At 36.8% G+C, this 20,536-nt stretch overlaps 1 protein-coding gene across 10 annotated transcripts in view; it reads left to right on the top strand.

Moving 5' to 3' along the window:
• The window catches only part of Nrg3 (neuregulin 3), a 979,031-nt gene extending 966,815 nt beyond the window's left edge, over positions 1-12,216 (top strand). For 3 of the 10 annotated variants that reach the window (XM_057769744.1, XM_057769740.1, XM_057769738.1), the window contains 3 exons: positions 3,993-4,166; positions 9,379-9,450; positions 9,687-12,216. In XM_057769744.1, coding sequence (XP_057625727.1) covers positions 3,993-4,166; positions 9,379-9,450; positions 9,687-10,194 — 754 coding nt within the window. In that variant the 3' untranslated portion in view covers positions 10,195-12,216. The remainder of the gene's footprint in view (positions 1-3,992; positions 4,167-9,378; positions 9,451-9,686) is intronic. The other 7 variants (XM_057769743.1, XM_057769741.1, XM_057769748.1 and 4 more) reach the window with 4 other exon arrangements.
• The last annotated feature ends 8,320 nt before the right edge of the window (positions 12,217-20,536 follow it).

The raw sequence follows: 20,536 nt of genomic DNA, 5'->3' as shown, positions 1-20,536 counted from the left end.
GCACTGTGAAAATCTATTAAAAGTGTGCTTTTTTTTTTCTGCCTAGCTTGTTTGGTCACTGGTTACAACGCTAATGTCTAATTCTACTCTAGGCAGCTAATATGACATGTGCCAAGTGTTCCAAATGTTTCTCACAAAAGAAAAGTTTCCAGAGGCAAATCCTGGAGAGTATGCTTTTGGGGCCTGCAATATATTCTGTTATCAGAGAAGCGCCATCCGTTAATGTGTGTGAACTGATCATAGAAACTATTTCTTTGGGGGTGAAGGCCAGCTACAAAGTCATTTGCTGCCTCACAGGAAATTCTCAATCTGGGCATGTTCTCCAAAATCTTTTTATCCACATGGTTGTGTGTTCTATGTGAGGAATTTATTTTTTAAAAATTGATGATATTTAGTCCAAACCAAAGGATAAATTTGGAACTAATACTAGAATAGACACTCTGTTTGTGCATACTAAAATGAATATCTTTAATCTGAAAAAGGGACCCAAAGACTGAATATTCCTCTTCTTAGTGATAAGCAGTTTTTATATTTTCAAATCATACATTTATATCATATATTATATATATATATATTAAACTTTTAAATGTTATATCAATTGTTTCTAGCAATAGATGATAGTGTTCATCTTGTACATTAGCAAGAGAGAAATACACAATGAAAGAGCTGACTTCCTACTTTCCTCCCCCAAAGACTACTTTTCTGGCTAAATTTCCTATGAGATTTTCAGTTATTCTAATACTGAGCTCACTAAACCACAGAAGCTGATGGTGAGGTTGATTCCCATATCTCTTTAGTAGATACATTCTAGGGTACCAAGGATTTGACAAAGAAAAGAATTTCAGTATCTTCAGTTTAGGATTGCGATAATTTGGCATCTGGGGAGTTCCATCAGTTCTTATCGGCAAGTCTGTGGTATGTCATTAGCTTGCATTTTCGGAATTCCTGTTAAAGCAGCCTTTTACTTCACTTGACCTCAAGGAAGCTGCCTTAATTAGAGAAGTTAAGTCCAAAATTGCTCACCTTTTATAGGGCAAATAGTTTCTCCAAAATGGTATCATCCCATGCTTATTTTGAAATGTATTATAGTAGCTATATACCCTGTCAAGAAAAATTATATAATATTACTCTGCAACATATTATGGCAAAAATATTTTGAACTTGAGAGTTTTAAATAATGGCTTCTGCCATGTTAGAACTACAGCACCACTGTGCCCAGTAAATTTTTTTTAGTCTCCCATCCTTAGCTTTGATCTTGGTTTCTATATCTCCAAGATGAAATGAGGGTATCTTTAAAGGCCCTTCCTTCTGTTTTCTGTTTTGTTTTGTCTTGTTGCTTCAATGACATTGCAGTATCTGTTGACATAGCCTGTCTTCTGATAGATGGGGAAGGGTTGATTTATGAAGTGCCTTTAGAACTTGAAATTATAGTTTAATGCATCATAGCTTTTGTTTTTTAAAACATACAATAGACAGAACAGTTTCATGATTGATAACCTGTATACTGATTTATATATCCTTCCAACTGCTCCATAATTTCCCGAATGCCCCTCAGTTAGAAGGCCTGAATCTCTGATTGATCAATAGGTCTACAACTGATTTTGAAGATGGGTCACTACTTCATACTGGTAGACCTTGTTTTGGCAGTTCAGCAAGCTATGAATAATTAATTTCTTGTTGTGCATTGAAAATATGACTCCTTTGGATGCCTTATTTATGAAACAAAGCTATTAATCCAAAACTGTTATTTCTAATGTTTAATAAAAAACCCTACCTGTTGAAATAAAATATTTGAGACACGTCATTTTACTGAGTTATATTTTGGCAATCTAACTTCCTCACAATGGCATCAGTATCAGTTGCCAACAGCAATGGGAGCCCAGAACTTTCAGTGAAACAGATAAGCCTTTGCATTGCCAGTTATGGCATAGTAATGTATATAATACATGGTGTTGTGCACCTCACATGTTTTGACCTCACATGACACTTAGCACACTTAAACTCTTTCATGTCTGGAGTGAGCCCACAAACATACCTTGCTTTCTCCCTCCCCATTCTCACCCAAGTCACTTTATCTGAACAGCTTATGTACCAGGTGAGCTTCAGTCTTCCCTGTTTTCTGGCTTCTGGTCTAGCAGAAGTACTGGTGTGGGAGGAAAGGACTGGGAAAATAAGGTCATAGTCCTTCCATTCCCAACCTCAGTTATGCCCCACTATGGTCGTCTGGGGCCACAGAACCTGCCCTCTGACTTGGTCCTTCCAACACTATCTCTGGAAAATGTTCCCTCTCCTTGATAGGAATGGTTTCCTATTGTCAGTGCTCGGAGGGGCAACAATGTCTTCTGCAGCTTCATCTCTGTTCCTCCCAAGCAATGGCTGCTGACCATGCCTCTTATAATCTCCTCAACTGGTCCAAATTAAAGATGTTTTGATTTCCATCCAGGATTCTGACACAATTATCTTCCCTAGCATCGTGCTTCTAGCAGTGCAGGGACCTGAGATTTACATCCAGATGCAGCTCACTCTGGTGCCAAATCTCCCAAACCCTAGATCCTAAATCATGTGGGATTAGACAGAGATGGAGGTACAGAAACAGAGTCACTGTTCAAGAGCTCCCTAAAGATGTTGATGTAGAGATTGGATGTGGTGACCATGTTGTTAAGCATTACAGGAATTCAACCTACAACAGATGACATGGCTAAGAACTAAAATATCATGAATGACATGATTTTCTGTCTGTAAAAAACTGAGAAATTAATGTGGACCTGTCACCTTACCAGAACCGCCAAGATGACCGTTAGCACTCAAATATCAATTTCTCAAATTTCCAGTTAAAATATTTGCCAAATTTGCCAGATATGGCAGTGCATTTCATTAATCTTAGCACTCAGGAGACATAGATAGGCTGATCTCTGCGAATTCAAGGCCAGCCTGGTCTACACAGCAAATTTCAGTCAGCCAAAGCTACATAGTAATTCCCTAAAATCAGTGCCCCCTCTTTTGAGTAAACACATTTTATATGTATAAAATAGCAATAATGGTAATATTGATGGAAGAAGTGAAAAACCCCAAATGGTAGAACGATAGGGGTATAATTGCTTTGGGAGGCTTTCCCTCATGGGTACACTGTGAGTTCTGAATATTTTTCATCGTGGCCTATAAAGTTGCAATAATATTTTTAGATTATGTGAATGCAGCATGAGATTTTAAGCTCACTATATGCTCATGACCTGACATCTCATGAACATTAAAGTTTGAACATAGGCAACTCTCTCAGTAATATGGGAAAGGGAATTGATAAAGAATCTTTGATCAACTTCAACTTGTCAATTTATCTTCATAGATCCCAGTTCCTTTAATATAGTCTATGTATATGGCCTCACTTTGCTAAGGCCTGGGATATAGGTCATTTATGCATTTTGTCCTTGATGGTCTCTACAAATGATCATTTGGGAAGTGTGGATGTGTACACCCAAGAAAATTTAAGCAGGTGCTTATTAAAAGCAAACTCAAGTGAAGACTGATGAAAATATGGGAACGTAAACTGAAAATTTAACACATGTTTGAAAAAATATTGCCAATTAAAGTAAGGTCTGTTTACCTATCGCTAAGAAATGGAAATTTCCCCATAAATCCCCTCTGGGCTTCCTATGTTCAGTTCTCATCACTATATAATTAGGGCATTTTTCTTCCAATTTGAAGACAGCTCCTGTGTCTTGGGAAGTTAGGGTGGGGACCAAATTGCCATGCCGAGGCTCCCTTAAACCCGTTTCTGTCTAAGCTAGAAAGCCAGACAAAGGGAATTCTAGATCTCAGTGCCTCTAACAGTAAGTGAATTAAGCAAATTCCAAATTTAATGGATTGTATTTTTGACATTGATAACATAGAACTTTAAGGATGAGAGGTATGACTTCAATGTCCGAGACATTTGAACGACTTCTTAGAGGCTCTTATAATATCTTTGCTTTGTTTGTTTTGTTTACCCAACTCAGCAGGAATATTTCTTCTTGCTGCAGTCCAGGACAAAGGAGTGGGATGCTGCACAGGAATACCTTCAGGAGGACACCACCCTCACCCCGAAGCCGACTGGGTGGCATTGTAGGACCAGCATATCAGCAACTGGAAGAATCAAGGATCCCAGACCAGGATACAATACCTTGCCAAGGGTAGGTCTTTTAAGCAAGGGACTTACTAGGGAGACTGTTTGAAGTCTGTCATTAGGTTAGTAGATAACTGTTTTAAAAAATCATTCTTAGGAAGAACAAAGTATCTTTTCATCAATAATATAAAAAATGTATTAGCCATGTGGTGGGGGTGTACGATTTTAATCTCAGAACTTGAGAGGAAGAGACTGGCAGATCTCTGTGAGGGTGAGGCAGGCCTGATCTACAGAGAGAGTTCCAGAACGGACTCCAAAGTTACAGAGAAACCCTGCCTTGAAAAACACACACATACACACACGTATATATGCATATATGCATATATATATATATGTTTTATATTCATTGACTTTTGATTAACAGTGTGACTCAAACCCTAAAAATTAACCTGTAACATAAATATATCTACTTCCACCCAGTATTCTTGAATGTGGGGTTTAAGTAAATATTAAAAGAAGAAAACCACAGAGAAACCCTTAAAACTGAAACGTCTTCATTATTTGCGCTATGGAGGTATCAGGGATTTGGACACCATAGTAATTGCCTACAGTACAAAGGTACCAAGTCGTCTAGGAAGTACCAACATACATAGGGCTCAAGGTATACTGAGCGGAATGGAGGATAGGTTCTCATCACAACTCTGCTCTTGGTGTGAACCACTCAGTAACACATGGGATAAGTAAAAGTAGCTTACCATTAGATTCCTGTCCTTTATGACTTGTGTCAATTTTAGAAAATGCTGTCATCTGAGCCCGAGCTTTATTTAAATATAAACCTCCCAAAGGTCGGTAGCCAGGTCAAAAAGGGAGTATTAAGAATCTATGTCAGATACATGGTATCCAGGGAAACAGTTTTGCCATAAGCAATTCTCACCATGCTATCATTAATTAAGAATTTAGATTTACTGTACCTGTTTCCATAGTCAGGCTCTAGCTGTGCCAAGTGATTGACTTCCTGAATGATCTAGGCTGGGTTTCTATGTAGTTCTGGTCCAGGTGATTATTTCAGATCTTTTGTTTCAATCCTGAGACCAAAGCAGGTAGGAAGTCTGGTTCAGAGCCTCTGCAATTCTCTTTTCTGCTAGATATGGAATAGATGGACTATTGCTCTGTCTGATTAAGCATGGCATGGGTTTCCTTAAGAAGAAAGGATCTTTGGAAAGGATCCAAGTAGCCTGTGGCTTTACTTTTTCATTTTGGAGCAATTCCAAAAGGACCATTCCTTCACATTTCTGAGTGCCTGCAAATGCAGGACAGGAACTAAACTGTCTAAATAAAGTCTGTGATGCAAGTGAGGATGCAGTTGGAATTTTACATGCCCTTACCTGTGATAAGGGGTTGACATTTAGCCTGTATCTATATTGACCCTGTTTATAACTATTTTATCAGTAATCAATGGTCATTCACAGGAGTATGTCCTCCACACACATTTTATTTTTTATGGTGAATATTAGCATATGTAATTGTCTTTTATTCTAATTGTTTTCCCTCTTGGTCATAGTGGCTCTCACCCCAAATGTTCCTGAGGCTAAGAGGTTCAGAGCCTGTAGCAAGTTGCAGTTTGACTTACACGTCCACAGACCTTCCAGGGTTCAGAGGTTTTCGTTTCCTGCCTCCTCTTTTCTATCCTGAGTTATAATTTTATGTTGGCTCAATGACCACTGGATTGGCAATCATCTAATGATCTCTGTAGCTGGCTGGCCTCATGCATTTGCTCAGTGTCGTGGGCACCCAGTGTTGATCAATGTTGACTCTGTTCATCACTCTGGTCTCAGCACAATGAATCTCAGGAGTAATCTTATTCTCAGTCTTAAAAACATTCCTGGGGGACTGACTGTCTCTCAGGACTGCAAATGAGGTTGGTAATAGAATTTCACAGCTCTCATTTTTCATATCTACCCTTAGCCTGAATGAATTTGCAAGATCCACTGGCCATATGTTCCTGTTTACCAAGCATATGGTTGTTGTATACTAACTAGGCTTCATGTATGTTCCTTCCTTTCTGGGTAGGAAAGCCTGCCTACTCAAATACATCATCTACCATAGCACAGCAAGACCTTTAGAATGGGGTAGATAGAAGATTGAGGATACCTTTCTCTGACTGATGCTCTGGGCAATGCCACGCCTGGTAATAATGTACAAAGGACTGTACTGGATGTGTCAGGCCAGTTATTTGATGTATGACAAGACAATAAAAAGGAATATATTCAGAAAAGTCAGGTTGACATCTTCAAACTTGTCATGATCCAAAACATAGTTAGTTCCCACATCATCTAGCTAGCAACCTGGTGCATTTTACATCTTGATATTCTTTGAAGATGTTGGTGAACACAACAAAGATAGGAAATCTTAAAGGGCCATCTCAGTGTGGCATTGATCATCCCAAGAGAAAAGTGAGTTCATGTGTTAGTTAGCTTTTTGACTAAATTAATTATGAAACCAGGAAATGGATGTGCTGAAAACACAGCAATGGCTGACAGTGTAAAATGGAATCACTGGTTGTGTGGATGGTCAGTTCTGTATATATACATGCTATATGCCTAAACACCACTATAAGCCTCGCCTCAGAAATTAGATCTTAAGAGTCAACAAAAGAAACTAAGTCATTGACTTGATTCCTGGCTTACAACAAATCAAATAGTCACTAGTTATTGCCCCTTTCTTTACTCACATGCTCAAAGGGGAAAAAATGTACTTTGTGGCCTCTGATTTCTTTGACTGATGGCAGGGAGTACAACCCAAAGGATAACAATGGCAATGAATATTTTCAGCATCAAACTGTTAAGGAATTATTGAGATTCTAGGTTTTACAGAGAGCTCTGAACAGCTTCTATGTTACAATCCCATCTATAAATTTTGATTCCACTTAAACACTTGCTGAAATACCATAGCTGTAACTCTTCACAGCAGCCCCAAGGAAGACTTACGGGTCACTTGTGCCTCTGGTGCAAGAGCATGGCCAAGTTGTTTTATTTAAACTTTAGAGTTGTTTGATTTAAACCTCGCAGCATCACCAGGCCCCAAGTATCCAAGTAGTGTGAGAAATGATATTTTTGTTTTGTGTGGTACTGAACCCAGGCTTATATTACACTAAGATTATTTATACTTACTTTGATTTTTACCACCAGCCCCTATGTGTTTTTGAATTTGGAAAATTCAAATGAGCTTCCATTTGTCTGAGAGTCCAAATTACATAATGATGTTGGCTTCTTATTCAAAATTAAGTCAACTCTGGAGAACTATTACTCTTTAATGACATCTTCACTCTGTAGCAAGAGTTAATAATATTCAGTTATTGCCAGTTACATGTCTAGTAATTGGCTTGGGAAATGGCACAAGGTAATTAATTTCAATTCCTCTCTCTCATTTAAGTCCTTAATTCAGTGTCAGGTTGAATATGTGGATTTTTGAAGTTTGACATTAATTGCCTTTGAGCTTGACCTTGCCACATTGCTGAGTCATCACAGCAAATAGTTATAAACATCTTCTGTGATATTCACCATTTTCCCAGCAGAATTTATCTGTTGCTATCACAACCACATTACAGCTTAATATATTTTATCTGTAGATCTACCCTGATGACATTGATATAGATATGGTGTTATTCCAGTCATATTTCTTCACTCTTTTCTGTACGTAAATATCTGAAGGCATATTTTATGTGTATTTGTACATTCTGAAAGTGTGGTTCCAAAGACTAAAACCAAAGGGCCTGAGGTTTGCTCATTCTTCTTATTGGAATTGATTCATGAATCTGATTTTCTGTCATATAAGACACAGGTTTAAGATCCCACAGGGAATATTCTTATGTATGGCTGTATAAAATTAAACAACCAAAGGGATGTTATAATCTAGCTTACCTTAGGATGTTCCTTCATTAGCTAGTTCTGAATTTTATAGAGATAACTTGACACTTGAATTCCAATCCTTCTGGTGCTTATGTAGAAGTGTAATTTGGGGCAGGTCATTCGAATGCCCCTTGTAATTATCTACTCCTTCATCACATAAAAATGATAAACTAATTTTTTGTGAGATAATTAGAGGAGGAAGTGATTTTCAAGTTAATGTGCAAGTGTTAGCTGTTACGTCTGATATTAGTTAATGAACTATAAAAAAGAGTACTTTCTTTAGAGATATATTCATTCATTAATGTGTTACTTAGATCAGGGTTTATTGGTCACCAACTCTATTCTGGATTCATGGAGAAAAAGCACAAGTGCTATTCACCTCTCTTTACTCAATTCTGGTGACACTTCCTCCATTGTGACCTCACAGTAGAGACTTCTTTGTAGCTACGCAATACATTTCATTGTAACTATTCATTTTTTTTTTTTTTTTTTTTTTTTTTAGTTTTGTCGAGACAGGGTTTCTCTGTGGCTTTGGAGCCTGTCCTGGAACTAGCTCTGTAGACCAGGCTGGTCTCGAACTCACAGAGATCCACCTGCCTCTGCCTCCCGAGTGCTGGGATTAAAGGTGTGCACCACCATCGCCCGGCTCTTTGTAACTATTCTTTACATATATAAAACAATTTTTATTTACATTTCAATATAAGCCAAGGATATTAAATCTATTAGACCTATTTGACTTATGCTTACATGTTAATGTTTATTATTTAAAGATAACTCATGAAAAGTATGACAAAATCTACCATACAAAGTCTATTACACCTGTTCCACTCCAGACACTGGAAAGATCAAGAAGGAGAAAAATCACCATACCTGAGCAGTTCAAAACTCAAATCCTGGAATCCTTAAATTACCCGGGATGGCACGCTGGTATTTGTGACAAGCCATAGCTGAACATCAGTGCTCTCTTTTACTGTAGGGACACTGAAGAGCCCTTCTAGGTTGGGAGGATTATAGAACACCCTTTATATTCCCCCTGGACAGGCAGAGGGATTGGGCACCCCTGGCTTGGTCCTCTGGCTCAGCAATGGGCCAGCAAGCACTAAGGCATGCTATCTACAGGGCAAACTGTTAACAGCATTTCAATATACATTTCATGTGTAAAGCAGAAGCTTTAAGGACCGCAATACCTGATGGTCAATAATGGACTTCCTGATGGCTCTCAATTATAGTGACCACAGCAGTCAATCAGACAGACCCAGGTCTGAGAGGGTGGAAGAGTTATGAGTGAAGTAATGCCGTGGTGATGTCCTGTTTGTCACGATGGAAAAGGTCACACTTACGTGCTCAATCCCCATTTACTTTGTATTCTAGGATAGAGGTCAGGAAGACTATATCCCATCTGCCTATACAGCTGTGGTGTGTTGAAAGACCCCTGGACTTAAAGTAAGAAGATCTGGGTTTGAGTCTCAGTCTGTCACTTATTTTTCTGTGTGACCTTAGGCAAGTCACTTCACTGATCTGAATTTCAATTGACTTTTCTGTCCGTGGGAACGTAGTATCCGTCTCATGGGGTTTCTGTGAGAAGTCAGTGAGATGGTGCATGTGGAGGACGTTTTGGATGGTATGGTTTTCAGAGGCACAGTGGAGACCAGAATATGACTCTCTTCATCTTTTGACAGGTATGCATCCAGTGACTTAAGAACCCAACAAAACGCATCCATAAATATGCAACTGCCTTCAAGAGACACAAACCCCTATTTTAATAGCTTGGATCAAAAGGACCTAATGGGTTATTCATCCCCAAGGGCCAACTCTGTGCCCATCATCCCTTCGGTGGGTCTAGAAGAAACCTGCATGCAAATGCCAGGGATTTCTGAAGTCAAAAGCATTAAATGGTGCAAAAACTCCTATTCTGCTGACATCGTCAATGCGAGTATTCCAGTCAGCGATTGTCTTCTAGAAGAACAACAGGAAGTGAAGATATTGCTAGAGACTGTGCAGGAACAGATCCGGATTCTGACTGATGCCAGACGGTCAGAAGACTATGAACTGGCCAGCGTGGAAACTGAGGACAGTGCGAGTGAGAACACAGCCTTTCTTCCCCTGAGTCCCACGGCCAAATCAGAACGAGAGGCACAATTTGTCTTAAGAAATGAAATACAAAGAGACTCTGTGTTAACCAAGTGACTCGAGATGTAGGAATCTGTGCATTCTCTGCTTTGCTCAACAGGAAAGAGAGGAAATTAAATACAAATTATTTATATGCATTAATTTAAGAGCATCTACTTAGAAAAAACCAAATAGTCTGCCGCCCTCATATCATAGTGTTTTTTAACAAAATATTTTTTTAAAGGGAAAGAAAAGAAACGTTTCAGGAAGGATAAAGCTTACCACTAAAGCTTTTGGGGGAGGATTCTGAATCCACTTTCAGTTAGCCCCAACACTGTCCTCTTTGGCTCTTGGAAGATTTGGCCATTTCCAACCTCTGGTCCCATAGTGCCAGTATCTGTATGGAAAAGAAACTGGTGTTCACCTAGCTTCAAAGACATGAGCTATATCCCAAGAGAGGATGTGCCAGTGAGCAGGTAGCCCTGGTCATTTGGCTCTTGAGTTCCAACCCCTAAACTTCTATTCATCAATGCTCTCGCCACAGTTTATGTCACGTCAAGCAGTGGAGTGCTTTGTATTTGCTTTTTAAAGTCTGGTGGGAAAACACGAACAGGAAGAAAGATGGAAAATAGGAGTAACCTGGTTAATGTTAGCTACTCTCATGTGCCATCTTTCTCTGACATTTGAAAGCACAGAACCTCAGAGTGAGATGGGAAACTATTATAGGAGAAAAGGTAAAGAAAAATAAAAACAAAAACACAAATGACAATGTTGTGCCACTAAAATTATGCTAATAGAAATGTTTTTTCTTGGAAAGTGTTTAGAAGCTCTGAAAGGGCACCTCTCAGTGTGTGTGTGTGTGTGTGTGTGTGTGTGTGTGTACCTGTGTGCATAGGTATGAGCTTGCGACTGTGTGGACTTGCTCACTCAAGCCCATATGCTGTATGCACATGTGTTCCTTGTACGTATGGGTGTGCATGTGTGTGCATATTAAAGCTTGCAAAAATTTGTTCTCAAAAATCAGGGAATCAAATATTCAAAAGAAATTTTCCCTCTTAAATCTTTTCACTTTAAAACTTTCCATTAAATAGAAATTTGGTTAGTGAGTTCTTGAACCAAGGTAACTTGCATGGTAGGGTCTTACAAAAACTCTTGACAAGGTCTAGACCCTTTTCTGATGTGAATACTTTTGAAAAGAACAGTCTTTGGGTTATTGATATCAGTATCACAAAGCAAATTAATGGAAGATGTGTTTATTTTGAATCTTTTACTTAAATTACTGACACAAGCCAATTATCAAATTAACAGGTGACCATTTTAATTTCTTGTCATCCTCATTGCTACTTTACAGTAAGTTTGCTCTATGTAGACAGAGGCTCTAGCTTCTCTGTTTAACATGGAAGGAATAAATTGTTGAAAATCACAAATCCCAGATTATTCAGTTCACAAGCAATGCCCCCCCCCAAACAATAAATTGTGTTGTATGTTCATTTGGAATAAAGCAATATTTTTACCACTGCTAAGGTGAACTGAAAACCTCCTGAAGATGTGTCTGTTTTTATTTTCCCTATTTTTATGGGGCATTCAAGGAAAGTAGTGTTCCCATATCCAGTCAGTCTTTATCTGATTATTGGTGGTGTTGTTATGTTTACACTGTTTAAATAAAAAGGCACAGTATTTGAAAGTACATAAAAGATTGCTTTTACTGTAGTTTCGGGACAGCTTGGTTAAAATTTCAAAGATTTGGTTTTCAGCAGAGAAAACATACAGTTTTTGCTTGAGGTAAGTTATTTCTGTTAAACACATTGCAACTTGTTATCTGCGAGCTTTCATTGATAACAGATAGAATATCATCTAGGGAAAAGGGAGAGCATTAAAAAACTAATCAAAGCTGCTTAACAGGAATCTGAGGTCTCATGTTGAAAACACATTGATGGAATCCTCCATTTTATCTCATAAAAGTTTTGTGTCATCATTGGTTGCCATCATAGTTTTGAATAAAGCAGTAACATCATTAGTGTTTTCAACAATTGGAGATTTTTAATGTTTTCTCGCTCAACTTAATTTTCATTTGAAAATAGTTTCTACTTAAGAACGTCATAGAAGGCCTTTGAACGTCTGTAAAATCCTGAAAGTTGAGCAACCACTGAAACATTATGTTGTTTTTCACAAACAACTGTGAGACCATGCTGGTCTATTGAGGTTAACCTTGTTTATATTTTTTTATTTATTTGTTTTATTTTTTCATAAAATGTTACCTATTTTTAATCTAAAGTATCCATTTATCTACCTAGGAGGGCTGGTATTCTCAGAAACAGACTTTTTTTTTTAATGTATCCTTTATACCAAAAATGTATGAACGGTGAACCAAGTCTTGATACAACATCTTATTTAAGTAACAGAAAGATTCTATACCACATGATTAGACAGCAAACCTTTTCTCCATATCCTGAAGATAATGAGTATCAGACATATCCACCAGCCATGTTACAGAAAGTTTACAGATATTGCTACTTTTTGAACACTTAAGACAAAATGCTCCATAGAAACAGTTATTTGCAGTAGTTTCTGTGGTCTTTGTCTCCTCTTGGACTCCTGCAAAGTGTCTAAGCTCAAAGGCACGTCTTAGGTCACCAGTTGACAATTGCCCATTGTCAGTAACATTGAGGCTTCTACATTAACCTAGCCTGTTATACGCCTGGAGTCACCATTGCTTTGTTCTTCGAGCTCATCTGCTTACGAAGACTGGACAATTTATACACTCTGCCTTTGAATTTACTTTATTTCTCTTGTCTCTATTATGGGAACAGATATTTGCAGATTTGTAATTAAATAAGATACATATTCATCGCTAACTGGAGACAGATTATCACATATTATTTTTTATTTAAGTCATTTCCTTTTATTTTTAACATAAGACACTTTTAAATTGATGATAGCTATTGTGGAATGCTGCAGTTCAAAATATGACCAATGTTATATTACTAGGGTAGAGAATAGAAATGATGTAGGCAAGTTAGTGTCTGAGTTTTCTTCTTCCTGTGTATATTAAACACTCTCTTTCAGACTCTACCCCAGTATCTACCTAGCTATAAATTTAAGGTCACACACAATAATTTACATCAGTTTTAAGTATCAATAGAAGAGACATAGAACAGCGCTGCTCTCAGGACTTCACAAACTAGCCAGATAACACACAGACCAAAAACAGTAGAGGGCTATACAGACTTAAGTATACCCTCTCAGTTTTGAGATGAATGAGAACTATCATTTTAGAAGGGCCCTGGTGCCCAATGCTGAGGCTGCTGGTAACCAAGTCTCCACCAGAATACATCCAACACTTGCAGCCATCAACAAACCCCTATCTTGCCATATGGTGCTATAGGAAATAACGAGTCCTAACGAGTGTGTGAGGGTGTGGGGCGATTCCAGTCCTGTGAACCTGAGATCAAGTGCTAAGACACTTTTCTCAATTGAGTACATAGTATACCTAGGAACACAGCAGGTGGGGAGGGATTTTTATTTGATCTTTTGGTATCTGGGAAACATTTTATATATATAAAGAATACTTTTTATTATTATTCAATTGTATAGAATCACTACAGTGTTTTCAATGAATAGCATGTCAATGCTGTTTGTATCTCGTCTTCAGAAATTTAGTCCTCATTCCAAGGAAGACCAGTTCAAGGTTTCTAGGCTGGTTCTCAATTTTGTAAACACTCAATATGCCCTGGGAAATGAAACTTTCAAATGAGTTTTATCTCTTCCCTTTTATCATTCTTTCCCTTTTAAAGAAATACTGAGGGTGAAAGAGGACATTCCCTCTCTCATGTGTTCCCTACTGTGAGTGTACCCTCAATATAGATATGAATACTAAATTGGTGTGATTATTTGGGTATCCTCATGTTTTGCTTCATTTGACAAATACCAAGTGATTAGCTCATGAAATTCCGTGAAACATCACAGACAGCCAAATATCAACATTTGTTTCAGACAGACATTTTCAGTTCCTTCTCTTTCTTAGCCAAACTGAAATATCCTTGGATTAGAAAATTAAGAGCAAAGAAAAAAATCACTAAAATATATTAGATTCTCTCCTAAAATCACAATCAAGTAATCGCTGTAAATGCTTACTTTATCAAAAGGGTATACTTATCACAAAAGCAGGCTTTTTTTTTAATTAAGTATACTTCTAACAATGTTTTTGACCTATGGTAAAACTGAACTCTAGTAAGGGCAGAGTGTGTGGATATGACAAGGAGGTCTATTCATAATGTCAGAAACCTCAGTGAAATCAGTAACAAAGTTATCACATAGACTTGGTAAAACAGAGAGCAAGCTTCTTGTCCTTTGATGATTGTTTGTCATGAATACCTGTACTGATTGCATGTGTATTGTTGCCAATGAAAAGACCGTATGAAGAAAAGCAATCTTGTACTGTTAGAAATAAGTTAGACGTACATCTCTGTGAAAGCTTTTAACTTACATCTGTAAGAGCAATCTCTGGACCTCATTGCTACATAAGGGATATGGTCTACTTCATTTTTGATTTATTTCCTTTCTAGTCAACCACCTTGTTATCTGGTCATTCTCATTCCGATTTTGACTGGTCAACTTACATGTTCATTCAACACTGTTCTGTAAGTACTCCGTGCCCATAGATCTATCTCATAAAGTCTTGTAAGAGTTGGAACCTATGGAACATTTGTAACAGCACATGCCATGGAGTAAAAGGATTTGTTGCTATGGGTAAATTTAATGTAAATTTACCGAGGTCAGGTGATGGGTGAAGACGGGATGACCAAGAAGTAGCTGATTCTACAGCTTGAGATTTAAAGGTCACTCTTTGCTTTATATTTGTGCTAAAGAGAAGCTGAGACTTTATCAAAAGCAGAGTAGCCCTGCTCCACAGCAGGCATCAGACCTTGACTGTGCCCTTTAGCTAAAGAAGCAGTAGTGAGACTCATTTGGTCCAAAACATGAACGATACATAGATAAACAAACAGGTGCTCTCAAACAATTGCATCTCAGGATTTTTGTTTATTTTTCTTGAGAAAGGTCCCTGCCATGTGGCTCAGGCTATCAGTGAACGAACACACAATCTTCCTCCCTCAGTTTACTGAATTTGGTTATAGGCATTTGCTATTAACCCTGGTTCACCTCAAACCTTTTAACATAAATCCTACAAAATTATGACATTCTTGGTTGAAACTTAGCCATTAAAGTTTAAAATAATTCTAACTTTGAGGGCACCAAAAAAGCAGTTTGTACTTATTGACTTTTGTTGATAATTGCTGTTTTGACGAATCAATACCAATTTGCTTCTTCAGTACCATCCGTACAAGTGCTGATTCCTCTATTTATAATTTGTTTGGTCAAGATCCCATAAAGTCTGAATTTTTTTTTTTAGTATTCAATAAAACAATGTGAAATGTTAAAATACTTGAATCAAAGACATTAAATTTCAGTTGTGTTGTGATTTCAGATTATAAGAATTCTGTTGTAGTTTGAAAAATCATACTATGGGGACCCCTACATTTTTGGGGCTTGATTTTCATATATGTAGAGGTTGGATGAACCACGGAGACAACTGCAATATACTCTACACTGGTGGTATATATTTTTACAGTAAACTAATTTAAGGGCTTCAAAAGCTACATGCACACAGATCACTAAGCTGTGTTACATATTAGCTACACGAAAGACCTCCGGTTCAGTATCTCTTACTGAGAAGTGCACACAGCGAGAATGTGTATTGGTTTACTCTGACTTTTAACACTAGTATCACTACCTACCATCGAGTGCTATCTTTGTCAACAAAAACCTGGAGGACAGATACATTTGTTCAGACAGAAACAAATATGAAAACATAAATTCTTACCCTAAATATGGCTACGTCTTCATGTGTGGCCTGTGGCCATTGTACGAGTACAATGATAATTAGAAGGAAATGCCTGGGCTCATGTTTTTCACAAATATACAGTCGTGCATGTTAAGAAAAGCAAATTCATTCTTTAAACTGTGCTGAAAAGAGTTAAACTATGAACAGAAGAATATAAAAATGTTCATTTGTCATTTTAAACATTTATTAAAAACAATGCCGTGTTCCTATGATAATCTCTTTCTCTGAAGCATGTTACCAGTTCTCTATCTTATGAAAAGAGCAACAACTCAAAGTGACAGTAAGTCCTCTGGGAAAACTAGACTAGACAAGACTTACATCTCTCACCGTTTGGTAGTTTTTCTCCATTCCATCTCACTTTTTGAGTGCAGTTCTATTCTGTTGAATATTAATTTCATAATCAATTTGCATTGTGACTTCACCAGATACATTTTTATCTGGTGCAAAACCCTGGCTACCAGCAACCTATGTGAGCTCCTTACACAGTTTGGTTGCATCAAGGCATTCAGATTGATTCTCTTAGGTTGTGTTCTGCCTGTATGTTTGTCGTTTACCTTTGCTTTGTCAATGGGGGTTTTTCAAGTAAAAGAAGAGACCAATGCTATTTTCTTCATTTTTATTGTGTTAGTGATGGATAACATAGGAACCTTGCAAATGTAAATGGCAAGAATGTTTTTCATGTAGCGTAGGCCTGTTAGTTTTCTTCACATTGTTAAATAACTTTCTGTTCCCAGAATTGTTCCTTATGTTAGTCCAATCCATGTTCAAGGAGGGGAAGCCAGGATCATCCAGTCAAGTGAAAGAAAGAAAAGTGTGTGAAACCAAATGACTCTTCTTTAAACAGCAAATTGCAAAGAATCACTAGCAAATCATGTCCATGAAGGCTTTAAGTAAAATACTTACTTCCTAAAACTCAAAAGTGAAGAACAGAAGGAAATATGAGGCAAATATATTTATTTGTTCTTATAACAAAGTGAATTTTTAAAACATCTCTTTAAGGCAAACTCAACATCATTCTAAAGAATATTTCATTTTTATAGAAGTATTTACCCAATATTATTTATTCCCATTGAACATGTAGTTACACTAAAATGTTTAAATTTAACACCTTTTTCAGTGGAACACAGGGTGAATGAGAACCAGCACTTATTTCTTTACACAAATCTATTTTTTCATATTATATTACCTCAACCTTATTTTCATGCTGATAAACTTCATTGAATGATTCATGTTTTAGTCTAAGCATACAAGAAGCTACTAAATCAAATATGGAAAGAATGGACATATCTTTAAAACTAAATGACTCCAAAGCTAAACAAAAGTCCTGTCTCAAAAAAATAATAAAAAACCTACAAAAAACCAAAAACCTTAGCTCTGTGACATAGACAGAACTTGTGGTCTGAGTCCACAATCTAAGCAGTAGCAAAGCACTATACAAACTGAGAAATTTTGTGATGTTCTTTTGATTAATTGGGTGAAGGATGCTCAATGGATTTCACTTTTTTATTTATTTTTTATTCAAAATTTCCACCTCCTCCCCTCCTCCCACTTTTCTTCTCCCCCCCCCCTCCAGTCCAAGGAGCAGTCAGGGTTCCCTACCCTATGGGAAGTCCAAGGTCCTCCCCACTCCCCCCAGGTCCAGGAAGATGAGCATCCAAACAGCCTAGGCTCCCACAAAGCCCGTCCTTGCAGTAGAATCAAAACCCAGAGCCATTGTCCTTGGCTTCTCAGTCAGCCTCCACCTTCAGCCACATTCAGAGAGTCTCGTTTGATCATGTGCTCCATCAGTTCCAGTCCAACTGGCTTTGGTAATAAACTCACTGATCTAATGAATTTCACTTTGAAAATACAAAGGGAATATGCACTACTGGGAATCCTACGTTTACCAAAAATAAGAGATAGTGCCCTTACTATTTTCACACAGGGTGATTTAAAGAATGGTGTTTTTGCTTTGTCTTTTTTTATGGTGTTTTCTAAAACTACTGTCACTGAAAGTATGAAGAACAACCAATTAATCACTCATCACTTCAGTTATATTACAACCATTAAATGAGGTATATTTGAATGCTTTTTACCTGCATATGCTTTTATTTTACAATAATATTAACTCATTCTTTTGTATTATAGTTTAAACAATTTCTTACCTTCCTGTAGTAAGATGTTTTCTTTGTAAACATTTCATTTAGAGGCTAGGTACATTGCAGTTTATAATTTATTGAGACATACCATTATCATTTGAAATTCAAATTTTTACAATTCACTCACTCCTGTTAAATAATCCACATGGGATATTATAAATCTTTTCTTTCTCTTGGAAAGAGATGGCAGGTTCATAAATGAGCTTCATAGGATCTGAAGACTTAAATTGTAAGTAATACTTTCCTTTGGGATAAAGTGTGTAACTTTTTTGATGGGGGCTAAAAGTATAAAAGTAAACATATAAGGTGTGTAAAGAAAAATATGAATCTCAGCAAAATTCAAAACAACCTACAGCATTTGGTGATTGTGCACACTGCAAGAAATGGTATGGCTGGGCCACCAAGTACGACAATTAGGAAAATTCTTTTCACGTTTCTCAGCTGCTTTTCTGGAAATGGCAGACACAGAGTTTTTAACATCACTTGGGCTTTAGCTTTCTCCTTTCATTGCAGATCAATTTAAAGGATTTTAGTTGAAATGCAATTGACTTGAGCTGAGTAAAAATATCTCAATGTGAAAATGAGTTTTACTTTATTACTAGAAAAATATTCCATCTTATTTTATATATAAAACCTATGAAGAAAGTTTAAATTACTATCAGGAGATAATCATTCTTAGTATCTGACCACATTTATTTTCACTCTTTATTAAAACAAATAAACAATGTCAGAAAATTGAAGTCAACTAGCATTTAAAACATTATATCATATTTAATTAACTCCAAATATGATCTATTAGTATTTATTAGAACTACTTCTAGCATGAGTGATTGGTGCACAAGCCATCATATGGTACAAGACTTTGTAAATATCTCTTGTGTGCAATTCAATTGGTTTTTGACATGTGTCAATATTTAATATTATGTGAATTTTCACATCAGTCAATGTTTTCTTGGCATTAGAATAGATACTACCTTCCCTTGTGATATATATTTTGTCTTTTGAGGTATCATTGGTAGAGTTTGATTAAAATATTATAAAATTGTAAGGAAAGACTTCACATAAGAATAGTTGTACTCAATTTTAGGGGGACATATTAAATTTCTACATTCATAAGGCAGTCACTGGATAATAATAAGATCACCGTTTTTGTCAAAGGTAAGTGTTGAGAAGGAGACTCAAAGGATATCATGACAGTCATGGCCATTGGCTACAAACATTGCAGCTGCCATCAGGGAATGGGCATCAGCATGGCAAGAGTGTTCACTCTATGATGACATTTATCTATTCACTTCAAAATGTGAAATTCTCAAGATATGATTGTAAGCTTATATCCATCAGTCATTGATCCAAGATTAGAAACATGCTAAAATGTGTTCAGTAGAAGGAGAAAGAAGAGTCATTTGACCTTGCTCATGCAAGATACAAATTCTAGAGAAATTTCTAGTTACACAAAGCAAAGAGAACATGAACTACCATACTACAACCAACATGCAACCATCTGTGCACTGAGCATGCTCTCTTTAACACTCAGAGGTTGTGGCTCATTTCTAAATAAAATTTCCACTCTATATGATGCCGTATCAAAGTAAAAAAAGATAAGCTCAGTAATGAGATGCAAGATAGTAGTTAATCACTGATAGGAAGAAAAAGAATGCATAATGTGATAGGCAGTCAAGAGGAATACTTTCAAAGAATAAATTTAAAAAGTGGAATTAAAATCTGACAGAATCAAAGAAGAATTTTCAATGCAAAAATGATCGAGTTAGATTAAAGCTAAAAGTCAAAAGGCTAAGAAATTTTCTGTATTTCTATCCTAAAACACAGATTTCAAGTGTTAAGAAGATAACAATTCAAAAATTGTTTAAAATAATAAAACAACTCTTTATAAAATAAAATTAAAAAAAATAAAAATACCTCTTCTTTAAATAGTAAATGTTATATGTGAAATAGAATAATTCATTAAAGAGCATTTGGAAATCAAACCCAAAACTAAAAAAGGAAATTACAGCAGACCAAAATGCACCTGAAAACCACATCAATATTAAACCAGTACAACATTAAAGAAAAAAGAGATATATAGCAATAAGATTTCGATGAGAATCTAAGAAAATACTTTAAATAGCACTGGAAAGATGGCTCAGTGGTAAAGAATACTTACTGCTCTTGGCAAAAGACCTGGGTTTGGTTTCCAACACTGATATAGGGCAGCTCACAAACTGCCTGCCACTCCACTTCAAGGATTAAACTCACTCTTCGGGCCTCTGTGGGCACTGACACATGTGTACATACGCACGCAAACACATACACGCACATTCACACACACATTCACATACAAATTATATTTGACATTAAATATAAAATTATCTGAAAAGGTAAA

The sequence above is a fragment of the Chionomys nivalis genome, chromosome 5 (genome assembly GCF_950005125.1).
Source record: "Chionomys nivalis chromosome 5, mChiNiv1.1, whole genome shotgun sequence".
Classification (NCBI taxonomy): domain Eukaryota; kingdom Metazoa; phylum Chordata; class Mammalia; order Rodentia; family Cricetidae; genus Chionomys; species Chionomys nivalis.
Note: the sequence above shows the minus strand (reverse complement) of the source record. Positions and strands in the feature narration are given on the sequence as shown.